This window comes from Carassius carassius, chromosome 4, assembly GCF_963082965.1.
Source record: "Carassius carassius chromosome 4, fCarCar2.1, whole genome shotgun sequence".
Classification (NCBI taxonomy): Eukaryota; Metazoa; Chordata; class Actinopteri; order Cypriniformes; family Cyprinidae; genus Carassius; species Carassius carassius.
The window spans coordinates 22,310,880-22,332,892 of NC_081758.1; the positions used below are offsets into that span (position 1 = coordinate 22,310,880).

At 39.2% G+C, this 22,013-nt stretch overlaps 1 protein-coding gene across 1 annotated transcript in view; it reads right to left on the reverse strand.

The window, feature by feature from the left end:
• Positions 1–22,013, reverse strand: part of LOC132130686 (ADP-ribosylation factor-like protein 15) — a 128,786-nt gene that overhangs the window by 64,585 nt on the left and 42,188 nt on the right. Inside the window, exon 4 of the mRNA XM_059542474.1 lies at positions 3,823–4,016. Within this exon, the coding sequence (XP_059398457.1) occupies positions 3,823–4,016 (194 nt within the window). The remainder of the gene's footprint in view (positions 1–3,822; positions 4,017–22,013) is intronic.

Consider the following 22,013-nt stretch of genomic DNA (forward strand, 5'->3'; position numbering starts at 1 on the left):
TACACCTAGGATGACATGAGGAGGAGTAAATCATGAGGTAATTTTCATGTGTGGGTGAATTATCCCTTTAAGCAAACAATTTGAGAGATATTAAGTATATTTCATTTAATATTAAACATGCAAGTTTTGCACAAAAGCTCTACAAGACATCTGGATTATTCATGGTGGCATGTCATGTTTGAAAGGTTTGTCTGAATGAAGATTCAACTGTCTGCAGCTTTTTATTATGGAGTTAAAGTGTAAGCATTTCAAAAACTCCAAGAGAATATGAAGAACTTCTGCCTCAAAGAAGTGTGGAACAAGATACAAAATAAAAAATTTAAATGCACAATCATCTAAATGAAAGGAGTGTATAGGGCAAAAAGAGGTGAGGAAAAAGGAAGTAAGAAATGAGACTACAAATGCCTCTCAGGGATCAAATCTGTCTCGGATATCCTGTTCTGTTATTCCACCTCCTTGCTTAGATGGGTTAACCATACTCTCACTCACTCTCTCTCTCTCTCTCTCTCTCTCTCTCTCTCTCTCTCTCTCTTTCTCTCACATATACACACACAGAATGTTTTAGTTTTGTATGTTTGACTTGTTCAGACTGAGGGGTGCTGGTGAAGTCCTGGACTTTCTGAAGGAATTAAGAAAAAAATTAAATTATTAAATAAATAATATAAAAATTAAAAAAAAACCTTGTGTCTTGAATTAAAAAAATAATACTTAAAATATTTATTTATTTACAGTGTTTCAAGCGTTTGCAATAACACATAATAAAACAAAATTAAACAAGAAAAAAAAAAAAGAGCTGACAATTCAAACCTGGGACAGATGAAAACTAAGTCAGGCCATATCCCATTCAATGCGATTGGCAAGTATGTCAGAGATAAGTGAGGATCGACGTGTGGTACTTGATCCCTCACTGTGACAGGACACACAGTATGCCTACAGCAAGAATAGAGATGACACTGTGATTAAATAAAAGGCCTGTGGCAGAGCGGACTACCTCTCTAAGCCAAACTCACGTGGCTCTGGAAGTGTTTGCAAACAACTAAAAGAGGTCAATCGCTCTCTGTGACTTCATCTTCTAAAAATAGACCAACACATGGCAAACTCCCCAGTAATGTGGTTTACACTGATCAGATGGAACTGACCACATTTATGAGCTTCAACAAAAGAGGGGTCTGTGTGGTCTCTCGGTTGACCACCAACTGAGTGAAGTTAACACCATATAAGACAAGATTTTCTTCATTAAGCATGCAGGCACACAGTATGGCACACGTGCCATTGGTCAATATCAGGATATCTGCTGACCGGGTTGCACACAACCCTATAGGCTAATGGACTATATAAATCAATAGTGAAAGTCAGTTGTTATTTTCCTTTGTAGTTATCTGTAATATCTAATCCATGCTAAGCATTCCCGCAGATATGCTTGTAATTACCTTATGTCCATCACATAACAATGCACACTCGAGTATAATGTGATACTCGTTTCCATCATCAGCATCTACTTTCAGAAACCTCTCCAGCATATTTCCTCATGTCAAGAGTTGGCAACAGACTTGTCTGGAATACTTTGCAGGCTCCTTCTCTCATTGCCAATTGAGTTCTCACTACAACCACAATGCATGCCTCTTTAGTCGAGAAAGCAGTGAAACACAAGTAGAGGGTGGAGGTGGCTAGCCATAACATCCCACACCGAACAAAACCGCACTGGAGGAAGGCAGGTGTCACTTTCACATGGAACCACAATGACTAAATGCTTTTCCCTTTACTTAGGCCAGTTTCACAGAGCATGAATAAACGGCATATACTGTAAGCAAAATTGCAGCACTACTTCAACAGCAGACCTGCTTTGACACAGACAAAGGCCATAAATGATAAACAGTTATAAGGAGTGAGTTACTACACATTAATCTACACCCCAAACCCAAGATAGCTACAGTATAATCAGTGCCGATTAGATCTGTTTCTGCATGTGGAATTTGTATCAAGTCTGTATCAAGTCTGACACAATAAATGGATCAACAGATCACTTCATTTTATGTTTTATGTTCATAAAGGCTTATATTGTGGTGGTAAATAGGTTTACACTGTACTTTAAGTGTATTTCAAAGTGTGCAAAATATGCTACACCTCAGCAGTGACAATGTGCTTGCATCAACGCTTCTGTAAAGCCAACATTTTGATGCCACAGAAACCCAAATTCAATGCCTTTGTGAGTGACCCTATTGCTAAAATATTAATGTGGCTATATTTTATACACATAAACACCCATTCATACTGTAAATATTATAAATGTGTATAATATTTTCTGGAAAATATTACTTTTCTGTTAAGTGTACCCAGCATTAAGGGAGTTCAATGTAGATATAAAAATATGGATGTCAATTTAGTAAAGTAATTTTGATTAATCTCATGACTTTAGTTTTTAGAAAGCATATTGAAACGGTATTAATGCCACATTTGGTGACAATTTAGATTTTTTATGTAAGTTTACCGCAGACACAATAGCCCCCCCATGCTGCCCCCTGTGCTACGCTTGTATATGCAGTCCAATGACGAAATAAATATCTGTTTTCCAGCCTTGAATTTTCCAATAGTCAGTCACATTTATTATATACTGTATCTGTAGATTCAGAGGCAGACATCCATTCGATTTGGTGATTTGCATCACAGACAACAGCTCCTGTTGGACGAGCCAAAAGGTAAATGCAGGATCAATGTAAAATGTCTGCACCTTCAAGAACATACAAAATGTACTTGGTTTACAAAAATGATGGGAATGTGCTGGGATGAAGGTCATCCCTTCAGTCTGACCGGCTAAGAGGAGTCAGCAGCAGAGTGATTAACTGGTTTCAATCTGTGGTCTACATCTGATCAGAGGCTTGAACTCCTAACCAGATACCATCTTCATCCACTTGTCTACAATGGGCTGAATAACATCGAGTCCTGCACAGACGACGATCCCTTGCCTTTCCTTAGCATTTAAAACCAGAACGTTTGACAAACCATACATTTCATTCTTCTTTTTTCTGTTCCACATGATTTTGGAGAATAAAATATCATAACCTCAGCATCCACAATTTATTTTCTTCAATTATTTAATTAATCACCAAAATTAATAAAACTAATCCATCATTTTTTCCACTGTAGTGAAGTGTAGTGGATTACCACTTCTGACACAATAAAAAAAAACATTTATTGTTTATTTTTAATATGTAATAATTTATCATTTATTATTATTCTGAAAATTCTGCCTACTAGCCTAGACCACCTGAAACTGATGTCACATTTAGTTGCAAAATATGTAACCTTCTGTACACATGGTATGTACTTAGACTGATATTTTCCCATCTCAGATGCATAACTACAGCACCAGACTGTCATACTTTTGTCCTTAGGGTTAGGGTTAGGATTTAAAACATACTTGGGAAACTTCAAGTGCCTCCTGCAGCTCAGTCATACTTCCTCCTGAGGAGAACAACCTCTACCAGGTTTTCTCAGCGTGTGGAAAGAGACTATTAGTCAGCCGGCCCACGTCACAGCATGTTTACACTGTCATCTCTGGTTCTGGGATGCAGTAGGGAGGGGGAGCTCCCCACAACATCCTATTCCAGTCCTGGTCGCTCATCTTTCAAGGCTGACTATAAACAACAGCTCTTATTGCATGGCAACAGGACGCTCTCCAAAACGCACGCTACCCAGCTCTCAGTCCAAACACTTCAGAGAGTGTGTACAAACAGAGGCCAGCAACCCTCAACAGCGGCAGATCACAGAGAAGACGGTCGGCCCTTAACATAGAGCTATATTTGGTGTGGAAAGTTACCATACCTCAGTTGGTGAATCCTGGTGGTTGGCGAGAATAAGGAATGGAAGGGTACACAGCTGAGGATGCTGCATGGCCAAATGGAGCTCAGACCGGGACGCCTCCATCTCTTCATCTGATGCGGCAGTGTTGAGGACAAACACCACACCTTGGGAACCTTGATAATATCGGTTCCAGTATTTCTTGATGCTTTCAGCTCCTACAGAGAGAGAAGCAGTAATGATGTACCATGTGACCGTTCATGTACGATCATAAGCAAGCAAAAATCTAAAAGTGAAATATTGGCCCCCTTTCCATTTATGAGTGTGAATTTTAATTGAATTAGCTAAATCCAACAGGAAGACAAACTGAATTCTTGAATTCAAAATGGCAGGAAGACGAAACAAATAAATTGTAAATCAATGAAATTCAACACAGGTAAACATTCTGGGAAAAAAATACATGTTTTCCATCGTAAACCACAAAAGTTCACTTATTAAATATAACGAAATGTATTAACTAAATACTATTTTTGTTAGTAAATTTTTTATAGGAGATCTATCTATCTATCTATCTATCTATCTATCTATCTATCTATCTATCTATCTATCTATCTCTTCATGGCATTTAAACCTAAAGTTAGCTTTTTCCCATTTGCTACCTGAAGTTAAATTTAATTCAAACTGAGGAATTGAACTTGAGTTTAAAAGGCATTCTTACTTAAATTCTGAATGGCACACAATCCTGATGTTAGGTTCACATTCATGGATTCCAAGGAGATGTCACAGAACAAATCATGTAATAAAATATTCCCCATTTCCTTATAAAATTTTTCCTTGTATCATCAGTCCATGACGTATATCACATTATTCTGTTACAGTGCTCCTCTTGATTTCAAATAAGTTTTAAAATCTTTCGAAATGAATCCCTTAGGTTTTAGAGTGCTAAACTTAGCCTATGAAAGAAAATAGGAAATAAATCATCAAGCACTATTCTGTCACAATTATCAGAAGACCACAAGTCAAGCCATGTAACTGTTGACATCCTGTTGACGATGACGCAAGTTTGTGGAAAAATGGTCAAGTCTCAAAACAAAATTGTTTTGCAGAAACTGCAAAAAATAAATCACACTCCCCAGAAAATAAGCATTTGGTTTGACTTGCCAGGCTAAACCAGTGAAAAATAACAGCACACAAGACTCACAAACAAAACGTCTGCTTAATTATACCAAATCTATTTCAAAGAGACATCATGGAGTTAGAAATAGACCAACAGACAGAAAGACCATGTTGAGCAGCTAGTTTCAATGTATAGGCCTGTTCAGGAACCACAAAATGTATTTGGGTTTCCACTAAGTCTCTTGGTTGCTAGTTCAAATGTTAAGCAAATGTTTTACTAGATTAGTTTTTATTACGTGGCACTCAGGAACAATTCATTCAGATTTTGACATTCTGTGGTCGAATGCTTATGTATAACAACTGCTAAACTGTATTTGATTGTTGCCAGTCAACTGATTTCCATAGTTCTTCACAGCAGCACTCCACAGCCTACCACTTTCACATAATAATATATATATTCAATTTAAATGTCCATTTATTTATTTATTTATTTGGCAAACAGTTGTGTAATAAATAGGATGTGAAGTCAGACAGTCGTTATTTCATGTGTAAACCTGTACAGGATGATTGGATCACCTCATCAGGGTTCATTTTGGGATAATGACGTCTGACTGTAGGTCCCACCTTAGGTGTAAGTTATCACAAAGTGAGTCATCCACTAATCTCCCATCTTCATTTACACTACTGTTCAAAACGTTTGGGGTCAGAAAGCTTGTTTTCCTTTTTTAAGAAATTAATACTTTTATTCAGCAAGGATGCATACAATTAATCTTATTCCGAATCTTGAAAAAATGTTTCACACTTTAAAAAAATATTAAGAAGCATAACTGTTTTCAACATCAATAATAATAATAATAATGTATATATGTTCTAGAGTGCTAAATCAGCATATTAGAATGATTTCTAAAGGATCGTGTGATTCTTAAGACACTTAATGGCTGCAGGAAATTCAGCCTTGCCATCAAAGTAATGCACTGCATTTTAAAATATATCAAAACAGAATACTGTTACGTTTATAATATGTTGTAATATTGATCTATTCAATGCAGAAAAAGACTTCTTAGAAAAACATTAAAAAGGCTCACTGACCTCAGACATCTGTACAGTAGTGTATGTCAAGTACACAAGAGCCTGTAACCTCATTTCAGACTTTCACCATCCAGATGTTTCACCACAGTCCAGCCACTCCATTTACTATTTCCCTTAACACACTTAGAATAGCAAGAAGGTCAACTCAAACTGACTGCAATGTGGCAGCTGCTAAATTCAATGGCAGTTATCTGCAGGCTCAGAAAGCATCTGAGGATATACTGTATTAATTTATTTATTTTTATTTCTGCACTAATTTTGGGGGCAAATTAGTTGAATTCTTCTGAATTTATTTAAATATGGAAAAACATTAAACAAAGCTGTGCTATATTATTACTGCTACATTAAAGAATAAGCCAAAAAGCTTAATAAATATACAAGGATCAGGGGGTATGTTAAACTTGAGGAAATTCTGAGGAGTTTCAGTGGGTGTACTTTGCGACTGTATGTTACATCAGTGATCAGTGGCGCACATCTCATACCCATCTATCATCATACTGCCATCTTCTGCCATCTATTGGTCAATGGCCCTGTCATGAAGTCAAATGTTAGAAGTGCTGGAAAAGCATACTCAGAAAGTCACTGATGTTTCTGTATGGCATCCCAAGACTTCATTCAAAACACATTCTGGCTTTGTTCAGAAAGAACAATGGAGTACCCACTGTATATACTCATGATGTTGCAGGGCACCATTATGTAAGACATATGTGAGACTAAAAATGAAATTTTGCAAAAAAATTCTACTCTTCCTGGGACCTGTTATCCTGACCTGCCAAGAGAGTCTTGGCTGCTCGTCTGGCCACATCTCCAGGGCATAGTGTTTCATCTTAACTCATTAAATGTCCATCATGCTGGATCAAATCAGACAGTGTAGGTCTTGAAATGCCTTTCCACAGCTCAGATCCAGGTCACGGTATTCAGCTCGAAACCATCTAACCACAGGCAGCAGAAAGTGCAAACAACCAAGCATAACCAGGTCTTGGGTTTCTTTTCTCTTTAAATATAAATGAGTAAAATACTTTGGCACTGTTTAATGTAATCCACACTTCATTCCTGCATTATGTGTGTGCCATTAACATTGCCATTCAAAAGTTTGTGGTCAGTAAGATTTTTTTGTTTTGTTTTGTTTTGTTTTTTAAGAAAAGGCACGTTCAACTGATCAAAAGTGACAGTAAAGACTTACTAACAAACTTACGAAAATTTATATTTCAAATAAATTATGGCTTTTTCACTTTAATTCAAAGAATCCAGATTTTTTTTTTTTTTTTTTTTATCAGTTTCTGTTTTCAACATCGATGATAATGAATGTTAATAAGCACCAAATGAGCATTTTCAAATGATTTCTGAAGGATCATGTGACACTGAGGACAGAAGGAATGACTGCTGAAAATTCTAATAATACTTCACAATATTACTGTTTTTACTGTATTGTTGTAAAAATAAAAGCAGCCTTGGTGAGCAAACGTTTCATACTGGAATTTATGTAAAGTATTTATGACTGTAGCAAAGTGATAGGAATTGTTTGGTCTGGTCTGCAACACCGGAAAAACAGAAAATAAGAACAAAAAAGTAATACAGTGCAACTTCCCCTGACTAAATACCAACAAAAAAGAAAGCTGCTTGACCAATCACATTTGAGAACCCTATCCCCCTTTCTCAATGCCTGATCACAAATGTTTTGTGTTATTGTGACATCTTTTTCTAGCTAATCAGGAGAGCTTTGACCTGTTAGCACTATAAGTTATTTTAACATATTTTTTTGTTTCCAAGATAATGAAATACATTCTTTTATACAATACAATTACTTATAAAGCACTAAATAGAGTACCCATAAAAAAATCTAAGCCAATGAAATGGCTTTGATGTAAGGAGGGTAGGATTCTGCAGGAGGAAAGGATAAGACAGCCAAGACTACTTCACACGGAGTACAGAGATTGATCAAATTTGAGATATGAATCTTTAATATAAAGTTATTTAGTTATGATCCTTATAAACTCTACTTATCATCTGCTGTCCAGCTGGTTCAAGAGCCTGCAGAGTTTGACTTTCTGTCTTCAAATGCAAGACACATTAGCATCACTTATTTCATCACCATTATAATCTCACTATCGCTTGTGTCGTAAATTCAATGGAATTTTGTGGAAACAGGATTACAATAAAAACAGTCGCCACATATCACATTTAGTCATTAGCGCTGCATTAGTGCAGTCATGGGGAAACATGACAGCATTTGTCATTGCTAACTATAATCACTGTTATAACCTTCAATACTAAAGAACAATGGGAGAAACCCCAGACTACACAGACTAATTTGGTTTGGTTTGGTTTGGCAGGAGCAACTCACCTCTAGCAGGACACATATGACACACACACACACACACACACACACACACATATATGTGTGTGTATATATATATATATATATATATATATATATATATATAATATTTCTGCAAATATTTATAGATCTTTTTATAGTTCTAAGTTCAGAACAAAGACAAGAGCCAACGTACTTTATTTCAACCCTAAATCTAAAATCAAATTTCTGCATTTTGAATCATTTGAATTCTCAACAATTGTGCTTTGAGCTAGTGCACAACACTAAGACACTAGGGAAGCCTATCAAGAGTATACAAATAAACTGAATGATGACTGTTACAGAGAACCGATGAGCAGGACATTTGTTTTCCATTAACTGAATGACCTCCTTAAACTAACAAAAGAGTTGGCAGAATATAGCATCACACTGTAGCTCATGGCTAATAAGATTAGCATACATACTGTACATTAGCTGTAGGAGTAAAATCCAGTACAAAAAGTAATACATAATGTACAGAAAGTACAAAAAACTCAAACTACAGACACTTCCACCCAACGATGTTCTAGATCATTACTCTGACATCTGGGTACAGTATGCTCTTGAGGAAACCTCAAGCCTAATGCTTAATTTATAAGCATTAGGCATAAGCAGTTAATGTTGGTCAATATCAAATCTGTGTTTCGATGAAGGAATTAGATAAAAGCAGAATTAGTACTAAAAGCTAAAACTGAAAGTTTCAAAGCAAACTTTTTAAATTAACGAATTAAATAAATTAAGAGAAAATATTTTCACTAGTGGTGATACTTTTGCATCCCACTGAACATGTGATATCTTTTCCCAAATGTGCAGAACAAAGACATCTTTTGTTAAATAAATAAAATTAGAAAGAATTTGAAACTTTTTCAATAACAATAAACAAATTAAAAAAGAAATTTGAAACAATTTGAAACATTCTTTTATAAATACAGCACACAAATACATATTGTTTTGTTTTATTGTTTTTAAATCCAGAAGTTATGGAAATTCATGCTTTCCAAATCTAAGTGGTTACCTGACTGTAAGATACTGTACAACCAGGATAATATCACAGATGGCTCTTATAACTACTCCACACAGAAATAAGCATGCTGATTCAGTCATTTGACATTAATTCAATTCAATTCAAGTTTATTTGTATAGCGCTTTTTACAATACAAATCGTTACAAAGCAACTTTACAGAAAATTATGTTTCTACAATATTTAGTAGTAGCTAGTAGTTTGTGCACGTTTGAAAGGATTTTAGAAAAATAAAAATAATAATAATAATACAAGACGTAGTCAGCTAGACGATGAACTATCAATATTATTAATTAATAATAATTATATGATGCAGTCACACATGTAGCAATAATTGTTAGTTCTGTTTGTTGATTCAAGGTTAGGATCATCTGGGGTCCTCTGAGGGTCAGCATCATCTCTTCTATGAAAATCCCGTGGCAAAACATAGAAACAAGATAGAGACATCATTAGCATAGCTGCTGATCCAACAAAGTAAAATTAGTTTAACCCAAGCTAAAGAATAAAAATGCAGATGCAACTACACTCACAATTTAAGAGATACATTATTTGAATGCTTGGCGAAAGAGATGCGTTTTTAATCTAGATTTAAACAGAGAGAGTGTGTCTGAACCCCGAACATTATCAGGAAGGCTATTCCAGAGTTTGGGAGCCAAATGTGAAAAAGCTCTACCTCCTTTAGTGGACTTTGCTATCCTAGGAACTACCAAAAGTCCAGCGTTTTGTGACCTTAGGGTGCGTGATGGGTTGTAGCGTGGTAGAAGGCTAGTTAGGTACGCAGGAGCTAAACCATTTAGGGCCTTATAGGTAAGTAATGATAATTTGTAACAGATACGGAACTTAATAGGTAGCCAGTGCAGAGACTGTAAAATTGGGGTAATATGATCATATTTTCTTGACCTGGTAAGGACTCTAGCTGCTGCATTTTGGACTACCTGTAGCTTGTTTATTGACGAAGCAGGACAACCACCTAGAAGTGCATTACAATAGTCCAGTCTAGAGGTCATGAATGCATGAACTAGCTTTTCTGCATCAGAAACAGATAACATGTTTCGTAGCTTGGCAATGTTTCTAAGATGGAAGAATGCAGTTTTTGTAACATTGGAAATATGATTTTCAAAAGACAAATTGCTGTCCAATATAACACCCAGATTTCTGACTGTAGAGGAAGTAACAGTACATCTGTCTAGCTGCAGATTGTAATCTACAAGATTCTGTGTGGTGTTTTTTGGTCCAATAATTAATATCTCTGTCTTATCCGAATTTAATTGGAGAAAATTATTTGTCATCCAATCTTTTACATTTTTAACACACTCTGTTAGCTTAGATAATTGGGAAGTTTCATCTGGTCTCGTTGAAATATATAGCTGAGTATCATCAGCATAACAGTGGAAGCTTATTCCGTATTTTCTAATAATATTACCAAGTGGCAACATGTATATTGAAAATAGAAGGGGACCTAGGACGGATCCTTGTGGCACTCCATATTTTACTGATGATAAATGAGATGACACCCCATTTAAGTAAACAAAATGGTAGCGATCGGACAGGTAGGATCTAAACCATCTTAGAGCCTGCCCTTGAATACCTGTATAGTTTTGTAATCGATCTATGAGTATGTCATGATCTATGGTGTCGAACGCAGCACTAAGATCAAGTAAGACTAGAAATGAGATGCAGCCTTGATCTGACGCAAGAAGCAGGTCATTTGTAATTTTAACAAGTGCAATTTCTGTGCTATGGTGGGGCCTAAAACCTGACTGAAATTCTTCATACAGATCATTTTTATGCAGGAAGGTGCTCAATTGAGCAGACACAACTTTTTCTAAAATTTTAGACATAAATGGAAAATTTGAAATAGGCCTATAATTTGCCAGTACACTAGGATCTAGTTTTGGTTTCTTAATAAGAGGCTTGATAACCGCCAGCTTGAATGGTTTTGGGACGTGACCTAAAGATAACGACGAGTTAATGATATTGAGAAGCGGTTCTTCGGCTACAGGTAACAGCTCTTTTAGTAATTTAGTGGGTACAGGATCTAATAAACATGTTGTTGGTTTAGATACAGTGATAAGTTTATTTAGCTCTTCCTGTCCTATATTTGTAAAGCACTGCAGTTTATCTTTGGGTGCGATGGATGAAACTGAAGTGTTAGACGCTGTAGAATCTACATTCGCTATTGTATTTCTAATGTTATCTATTTTATCAGTGAAGAAATTCATAAAGTCATTACTATTTAACGTTGGTGGAATATTTGAATCAGGTGGCGTCTGGTAATTTGTTAATTTAGCCACTGTGCTAAATAAAAACCTTGGATTGTTTTGGTTATTTTCAATGAGTTTGTGGATATGCTCTGCCCTAGCAGTTTTTAGAGCCTGTCTATAGCTGGACATACTGTTTTTCCATGCAATTTTAAAAACTTCCAAGTTAGTTTTTCTCCATTTGCGCTCAAGACTACGAGTTACTTTCTTGAGAGAGTGAGTATTACTGTTATACCATGGCACAGTACGTTTTTCTCTAACCTTTTTCAATTTGATGGGGGCAACAGCTTCTAATGTATTAGAGAAAATAGTGCCCATGTTGTCAGTAATTTCGTCTAATTCATGTGTATTTTTGGGTACAAATAGCAGTTGAGATAGATCAGGCAGGTTATTTGCGAATCTGTCTTTGGTGGCTGGAACAATAGTTCTGCCCAGACGGTAACGCTGAGACATATAGTTAATATCAGTTATACGCAGCATGCACGATACAAGGAAATGGTCTGTAATATCATCACATTGGGGTACAATATCTATAGCAGTAAGATCGATTCCATGCGATATAATTAGATCTAGTGTATGATTAAAACGATGAGTGGGCCCGGTGACATTTTGCTTGACTCCAAAGGAGTTTATTAGGTCAGTAAACGCAAGTCCTAATGTATCATTTGCATTATCAACGTGAATATTAAAATCTCCCATGATTAGCGCCTTATCAACTGTAACTAGAAGGTCTGAGAGGAAATCTGCAAATTCTTTTAGGAATTCTGTATACGGCCCTGGTGGTCTATACACAGTAGCCAGAGCAAGAGATACATTAGATTTCTTTTGCATGTCTGACAGTGTAACATTTAGCAGAAGTATTTCAAAAGAGTTAAACCTGTATCCTGTTTTCTGGGTAACATTGAGAATATCACTATATATTGTTGCAACACCTCCTCCACGACCAGTCTGACGGGGCTCATGCTTATAACAGTAGTTTGGTGGAGTAGACTCATTTAGACCAAAATAATCATTTGGTTTTAGCCAGGTTTCAGTCAAGCAGAGTACATCAAAACTATTTTCTGTGATCATTTCATTTACAATAACTGCTTTGGGTGTGAGTGATCTAATATTTATGAGCCCAAACTTTAAAAATTGTTTTTGTTCATTTACTTTACATTTTTCTGGTTTAATTACGATAAGATTTTTTCTAGATCCTACATTATATTTTGACCTCACTATCCGGGGAACAGACACAGTCTTAATAGTTTTTACAGCACAAGTACTTTTATCATTTAAGCGGGTGGAACAAAACTCATCATAATAGTTATTAGAGAATTGTCTTACTAGTCACATGGAGCGAAGTGTCCTGGAGATGTTGTCAGAGAGCAGCTCCGCTCCGATTCTGCTGGGGTGTAATCCATCAGCGCGAAACAGCCTAGGACGCTCCCAGAAAAGATTCCAGTTATTAACAAATAGCAGTTTCTGTTCTTTACACCATGACAACAACCATTCATTTAAAGCAAAAAGTCTACTGAACCTTTCGTGTCCTCGTCGATACGTGGGCAGTGGTCCTGACACGACGATCGTCGCCGCGGGCGTCGTGCTGCGAACCGTCTCGATCAGGCTGCTGAAGTCCCTCTTCAACGTCTCCGTCTGCCGCAGCGTGGTGTCGTTAACCCCGGCGTGAAGCACGACCGCTCTGGGGCTCTCGTCGACCTTCAGGATCGCGGGTATCTGCGCAGAAACATCGAGAACACGAGCACCACTTTACCTTCGGCTAACGTAGCACTTACGTGTCGGACGATGGAGTCTCCGATGATCACAGCGTCGCGTCCTGTCTCGCGGAGGGGAGCGAAGCGGTTCCGGATGGAGATGTCGAAGGCAGGAGGGGGAGAAGTCGTCGCCCGGGACCCGGCTCGCGTCCTCCGCTGTGGATGCACCCAGGGTCCGTGGTGTCCCGGCGTCGCAGTGAAGGACATCTGGGAAGATCGCGTCCTGGGTGCACCGGGCCTGTGCAGAGAAACACACGGAGTAGACGTGGTGGGACTGTTAACAGATCGCTGTATACTTACCCCGGACTTGTGAGCGTCAGCCCGGGATGATTCCAGCGCGGTTCTCCGCTCTCTCAGCTGGGCCTGCCTCACCTCCAGGTCGCGAATCTGCTTTCCCACGGCCTCGAGCTCGAGCTGCACAGAGTGGAGACATTCATCCGCCATTAAAGCAAGTAACAGTGAGTACAGCAGTGGTAATGTGTGTGAATAGAGTATTAGCAATGTTAGCGCAGTTAGCTGCAACCACGCCGCTGATGCTAACGGGCTAAAAGCTAATAGCGGACCCGGGAGATCAAAATAAAACTAGTGATAGCGAGGCGCTCTGATTGTTTTTGTTGTAGAATACAATAGAGGATATATTCACACGTTATATAAACGGAAACGATGATGTATACAATTGTTTTTTGAGTTAAAAATAGTCAATGAAAAGAATATAGTGACGGAGCTCAAACGCAGTACAGCCGCCAACAACAAACAGGAAGTGACGTACTGTAAAAAAAGACATTAAGAGTTTAGAAAAACAAAACAAAAACAATCAGGGCACTGTTTGGTCTGTGCCTAAAAATGAAGTTATAAGGAAATGAATAATATTGTCTGACATTCACAGCAAGGGCTATCATCACACATAAAGTCACGTCTAATCTCCTTTGACGTCATTGTCACTGGAGAGGGCACATTCACAGACTTCATTAACAGATGCCTCTTCACTGTGCCAGTCATGCCTCACACCTAATGGACACACTGCTAACACACACAGGGCCTTTGTGTCAAAAGGGTAACAGACACGGATTGCCTCTTGCCATCAGGGCGAATTATTTCACGGATGAGGGAAGCAGTTGGTTAACTGCAGCAGGACAGCAGCCTTCACGCCACGAGCTGTATGACAAATTGCCGATATGTCATGATGGCAAATGCTCACAGTTCTCACATTCACATTCATCCATCCTGTCATTCCACAGTTTATACAGCACCAATCTTCCGAGATTTGTTCATTCTCATGCCGCCGTTATAAATTATATCAAAGTGATTGTATTTAAGGGATGGACACAAACTCAACCAGTGGGAAAAATCAATTATGGAGGAAGTAAATTGGAATTGGTCAAAGTTGAGTTGTAACTGTGAATGCTGACTATACATCTGTAATAGTTTAGGAAGGAGCTTCATTTACACTACAAGCTTGAGCCTTTTCCATTTACAATATCACTACAAACAGAGATGCATTCTAAAACACTTACAGTGCCTTTAAAACAGTGGTATTAAAAGATCAAATTCAATACACACCTTATTGATGATGCATGCTTTATGCATGCTAGAAATGAGCCTGGAATATGAACTAAATGGTTAAACATTTTCTTTATAATGGTTTTCTATGGGAAAACATTTAATATTAAACTTTGCACATTGTTTGTATATTCTGGGTTCATCTGCTTTCCTGTACAAAGTATGCATCATCAATAAGCTGTGTACTGAATTTGGTCTTTAAATATCACTGTTTTATTACATTACTACTTAATGCAAGCCTTGTAAAAATAACTGACGGTCAGCAGAGGAAAGCCTTGTTTTGCCCTGCAGGTGGACGTTTCTGTAAGGGTGTGATGTCATGTGAAAACTATGAATAGTTGTAAATAAACAATGATATACAGTATTTTAATTGAGACTTATATTAAAAGCTAATTAAAGACTGCTGTTCTTGCCTGAATATTTTGTTTTACTGATGCATCTAACAAAAAACAATCGAGAAAAAAGTAGAGCATAATTTTTAACATTGATAATAAAAAATCAGAATGTTAGAATGATTTTTGAAGGATCATGTGTCACTGAAGTCTGGAGTAATGACTGCAGAAAATTCAGCTTTGTCATTACTGGAATAATTAGATTATAAAATATATTAAAATGGGGGGGGGGTAGTTATTTTAGACTGTAATGATATTTCACAATAATACTTTTTACTATATTTTTGATCAAATAAATGGATAAGTTTTGTGAGCATAACAGATTTCCTTCAAAAATATTAAAAATACCCCCTACCAACTCAAAACTTTTGAAAGGTAGTGTACTGTAGATTTATGACAACACATGTGCTTGAGAAATACTGTACATTGTTGTAAATAAAATATTTAAAAAAGCGAAATATTACACATTTACTAAGGAAGTTTCAAGAGTCTGTACATCAGATACAGAGTTATAATATGGTTTTCCCGGATCTGGAAAGAAAAGGGAAGGGGCTGACAACTGTAAGCTTTGAGAACACATGGGAGAGGGTGTTTAAAAATGCATTACTCAATTTAGCAGCGGAAACACACAGTCATAGTAGTGAGTCAGCCTCCTCTGCCTTTTCCGCTATGTAACTACTAATTGAGCTTCGCAGATGTAGTTTAGGTTGAGTAAATGTCTGTGCCAGGGCCAATGGGATGTTTCTTTCTTCTAAAGCACTTTATGAATGGAGGGACAGTAGCCGCCAACTGCACAGCTTACAACCCGAATTCCGGAAAAGTTGGGACGTTTTTTTAATTTTAATAAAATGAAAACTAAAAGACTTTCAAATCACATGAGCCAATATTTTATTCACAATAGAACATAGATAACATAGCAAATGTTTAAACTGAGAAAGTTTACAATTTTATGCACAAAATGAGCTCATTTCAGTTTTGATTTCTGCTACAGGTCTCAAAATAATTGGGACGGGGCATGTTTACCATGGTGTAGCATCTCCTTTTCTTTTCAAAACAGTTTGAAGACGTCTGGGCATTGAGGCTATGAGTCGCTGGAGTTTTGCTGTTGGAATTTGGTCCCATTCTTGCCTTATATAGATTTCCAGCTGCTGAAGAGTTCGTGGTCGTCTTTGACGTATTTTTCGTTTAATGATGCGCCAAATGTTCTCTATAGGTGAAAGATCTGGACTGCAGGCAGGCCAGGTTAGCACCCGGACTCTTCTACGACGAAGCCATGCTTTTGTTATAGCTGCAGTATGTGGTTTTGCATTGTCCTGCTGAAATAAACAAGGCCTTCCCTGAAATAGACGTTGTTTGGAGGGAAGCATATGTTGCTCTAAAACCTTTATATACCTTTCAGCATTCACAGAGCCTTCCAAAACATGCAAGCTGCCCATACCGTATGCACTTATGCACCCCCATACCATCAGAGATGCTGGCTTTTGAACTGAACGCTGATAACATGCTGGAAGGTCTCCCTCCTCTTTAGCCCGGAGGACACGGCGTCCGTGATTTCCAACAGGAATGTCAAATTTGGACTCGTCTGACCATAAAACACTATTCCACTTTGAAATAGTCCATTTTAAATGAGCCTTGGCCCACAGGACACGACGGCGCTTCTGGACCATGTTCACATATGGCTTCCTTTTTGCATGATAGAGATTTAGTTGGCATCTGCTGATGGCACGGCGGATTGTGTTTACCGACAGTGGTTTCTGAAAGTATTCCTGGGCCCATTTAGTAATGTCATTGACACAATCATGCCGATGAGTGATGCAGTGTCGTCTGAGAGCCCGAAGACCATGGGCATCCAATAAAGGTCTCCGGCCTTGTCCCTTACGCACAGAGATTTCTCCAGTTTCTCTGAATCTTTTGATGATGTTATGCACTGTAGATGATGAGATTTGCAAAGCCTTTGCAATTTGACGTTGAGGAACATTGTTTTTAAAGTTTTCCACAATTTTTTTACGCAGTCTTTCACAGATTGGAGAGCCTCTGCCCATCTTTACTTCTGAGAGACTCTGCTTCTCTAAGACAAAGCTTTTATAGCTAATCATGTTACAGACCTGATATCAATTAACTTAATTAATCACTAGATGTTCTCCCAGCTGAATCTTTTCAAAACTGCTTGCTTTTTTAGCCATTTGTTGCCCCCATGCCAACTTTTTTGAGACCTGTAGCAGGCATTAAATTTTAAATGAGCTAATTAAGTGGATAAAAGTGTAAAATTTCTCAGTTTAAACATTTGCTACGTTATCTATGTTCTATTGTGAATAAAATATTGGCTCATGTGATTTGAAATTCCTTTAGTTTTCATTTTATTAAAATTTAAAAAAATGTCCCAACTTTTCCGGAATTCGGGTTGTACTTTGAAAAAGTATATACACACACACAATGAAATCTACAGAATATATATGCTGTAGATTTATATCTACTGAATATATATATATATATATATATATATATATATATATATATATATATATATTCAGTAGATATAAATCTACATATATATACACACTCACCGGCCACTTTATTAGGTACACCTGTTCAGTTGCTTGGTAATACAAATTGCTAGTCAGCCAATCACATGACAACAACTCAATGCATTTAGGCATCTAGATGTGGTGAAGACAACTTGCTGAAGTTCAAACCAAGCATCAGAATGTGGTATGAAGGGGATTTAAGTGACTTTGAATGTGTAATGGTTGTTGGTGCCAGACGGGCTACAATTCGCACAGGCTCACCAAAATTGGACAACAGAAGATTGGAAAAACGTTGCCTGGTGTGATAAGTCACGAATTCTGCTGCGTCATTCAGATGAAAGGGTCAGAATCTGAAGAACATCAAAACATGGATCCATCCTGCCCTGTCTCAACAGTTCAGGCTGCTGGTGATGGTGTAATGGTTTGGGAGATATTTTGTAGGCGCACTTTGGGCCCCTTAGTACCAACTGAGCATCATTTAAACGCCACAGCTTTCCATCCCTTTATGACTACAGTGTACTCATCTTCTGATGGCTACTTCCAGCAGGATAATGCACCATGTCACAAAACTCAAATCATCGCAGACTGGTGTCTTGAACATGACAGTGAGTTCACTTTACTCAAATGGCCTCTACAGTCACCAGATCTCAATCCAATAGAGCATCTTTGAGATGTGGTGGAACTGGAGATTCTGCGTAATGCTATCATGTCAATAGGGACCAAAATCTCTGAGGAATGTTTCCAACACCTGTTGAATCTATGCCACAAAGAATTAAGGCAGTTCTGAAGGCAAAAGGAGGTCCAACCTGGTAGCAAGGTGTACCCAATAAAGTGGCTAGTGAGTGTATATATATCCAAAAGGACTGTGGCAACAAAGCTACAGTTGTCAGGGAACACAGATTCTGATAGTTCAGTGAGACAACAGTGATGGTTTTATTGTGACAACAGTGATGGTTTTATTGTGACAACAGTGCACAATGGTTGTGAGGAAGTGCTGTTAAAGTCTGTAGAATCCGTGATAGCACTGTGAATGTTTTAGGCACTTGTGTAAAAATGTTGTAAAGTGAGGATGCTTTCAAAATTAATGTTATAAATTGATTGTATTTATCAATTAACTTCTAATAACTAAATTAAATCAATATACGTTTTGTGGCATGGTGACCAGCTTTTGTCCTAGGTAGACTTGCGCATAGTTTTTCAGCTGCAAGAATGTTTTATCAAGTATCTTGGAGATGTTGCCACAGTTCTTCTAAATTTAGTCTATCTCCGTATTTTTTTTTTCTGTTTCTTCACGTTATTCCAGATAGATGACTGTGAAATCAGATCTCTGTGTGGAACACTGGCTATTGTCAAATCCTTGTGCATACAAAAATCTCACTGGATTATTGTCACGGTTGGTAAACCGTGATCTCGGGGTGTTTACACTTTGTGGTGAATTCTGTGTGTTCTGCGTCTGCACTGATTAGTTGTGGGCGTCTCCGTTAATTGTATCAGCAACAGCTGCCACTCATTACTCATCCACTATATAATGGCTTGTCTCACGTTTTGTGTTTGTGAGATCGTTGTCTTATGTTTGATGTGGTTACCCTGTTCGTTGGCTCTCAGTGTCGTTTACGTTTGGATGTCTGTGTTTCCCTAGAACCTCATCCTCTCTCCGCACATTCACTCAGCCACGGACACTTACCTTCAGCTCTATTCCCCGCAGTTCCTGTGCCATCCTCTCCTGCTGCTTCACACCGTCATCATCCGGATTACTCACCTTCTCTCCAACATCAGCTGGATTCCTCACCTCTTCACCATCCCCTCGGAGTGTCGCTGTCTCATCATCATTGTTTGTTTATGTACTCACTTTATATCTTCTCATTAAATCAGTAAACTTGCATTTGCTTCCAGACTGTCCTTTCACCCACCGTCACATAACGATCACCACCATGGAAGCAGTGAGCACCAACACCCTCACCGACTTCATGCACCACAGTGTCAAGAGAATGGATCAGCAGCAGGAGAGCATCTCGAACACCGGACGCGCTATCCAAGCACTGGTGGCACAGGTGTCCGAGCTCACCCAGCAGATCCATCAGCTCACGTCTCCCACTGCGCCCATCGCACCGCCTGCGCCGTCTGTCCCCCGGGAGATTCCCCAGGACCACTTCCGGCCAGAGCGGCGACTTCCGGCGCCAGAGAACTATGCGGGTGAGCCAGCATTATGCAAAACCTTTCTAACCAAGTGTCCGATGCATTTCGCCCTACAGCCCTGCACTTTCGCTACTGAAGAGTCAAAAGTAGCATTCACGCTCACACTATTATCTGGCAAGGCTGCCTTATGGGGGACGGCAGTGTGGGAGAATCAACACCTGTGTTGTGCCTCGTTCCATGCTCCATCAGAAGAGATGAAGAGAGTCTTCGACTGGGCCGCGACTGGCAGGGAGGCCGCCCATCGCCTATCGGAACTCCGGCAAGGATCTTCTTCCGTCACCGACTACTCCATCGAGTTCCGCACCCTGGCGGCCGCGTGCCAGTGGAACGAGGCGGCGCAGTGGGATAGATTCCTGCATGGGTTATCCGACCATGTTCAGCAGGAGATCTACCTCCTCGAGCTGCCCCCTACTCTCAATGGATTAATTGAACTGGCATTGCGAGTTGACGCAATCGCCTGGGCCGCCAAACCAGTCCTTCCATCTTTTCTCATGGACTCCCCTGTTGCTCCCATTGTTTTAGGTCACCCCTGGTTGTCCAAACATAATCCACGAGTGGAATGGGGTTCTAACACTGTCACATTGTGGAGTGAAAGTTGTCAGGAGTCTTGTCTGGTTTCTGCTTGTCCTGTTGTTCCTGTTTCTGTCTTTCAGAAGAAGACCATGGTTTTGCCAAACGTGCCCGTTGAGTATCTGGACCTAAAGGAAGTGTTCAGTAAGTCCCGTGCTGCTTCTCCTCCTCCGCATCGTCCCTACGACTGTGCCATAGACTTGGTGTCAGGTAAGTCTCCGCCTAAGGGCAAGTTATACTCTCTTTCTATTCCTGAGAGGGAGGCCATGGAGAAATATATTTCTGATTCCTTAGCCTATGGGTTCATCCGTCCTTCCTCTTCTCCAGCGGGGGCGGGGTTCTTTTTTGTGGGTAAGAAGGATGGTTCGCTGCGACCTTGTATTGATTACCGAGAGTTGAACAACATTACTATTAAGAATACTTATCCTTTACCACTCATGTCTTCAGCTTTCGAGAGGTTGCAGGGAGCGTCTATATTCACAAAATTGGATTTACGTAATGCTTATCATTTGGTCCGCATCAGGAAGGGGGATGAATGGAAAACCACCTTTAACACCCCTAGAGGGCACTTTGAGTACTTGGTGATGCTGTTCGGGCTCTCCAACTTGCCCTTGAGTTTTCCAAGCACTCGTGAATGACGTGTTGAGAGATATGGTAGATCAGTTTACATATGTCTACCTGGATGACATACTGATTTTTTCTTCATCTCTCCTGGAACATGTTCAACACGTCAGACGAGTGCTCCAGAGGTTACTAGAGAATGAGCTTTTTGTCAAGGCAGAGAAGTGCGTATTCCATGCACAGTCTGTTCCCTTCTTAGGGTATATCGTTTCGTCCGAGGGAATACGTATGGACCCTGACAAAGTTAAGGCTGTGATGGATTGGCCATCTCCAGACTCCCGTAAGGCCCTACAGCGGTTTCTGGGGTTCGCCAATTTCTATCGACGTTTCATTCGTAATTTCAGCCAACTAGTCTCACCTCTGACAGCCTTGACCTCCCAGTACTCCGTTCAGGTGGTCGGATGCAGCTGAGGCTGCATTCACTAACCTCAAGAACCGCTTCGTTTCGGCTCCCATCCTTGTGGCCCCTGATCCTACACGGCAGTTCGTGGTGGAGGTCGACGCGTCAGAGGTGGGGGTAGGAGCAGTGTTGTCCCAACGTGCTGCTTCGGATGATAAGGTACACCCTTGCGCATTTTTTTCACATCGACTATCTCCTGCCGAACGTAATTATGACATTGGCAATAGAGAGTTGTTGGCGGACAAATTAGCGTTAGAGGAGTGGCGCCACTGGTTGGAGGGTTCAGGGGTTCCCTTTATTGTTTGGACCGATCACAAGAATTTAGACTACATCAGAACTGCCAAGAGACTCAAT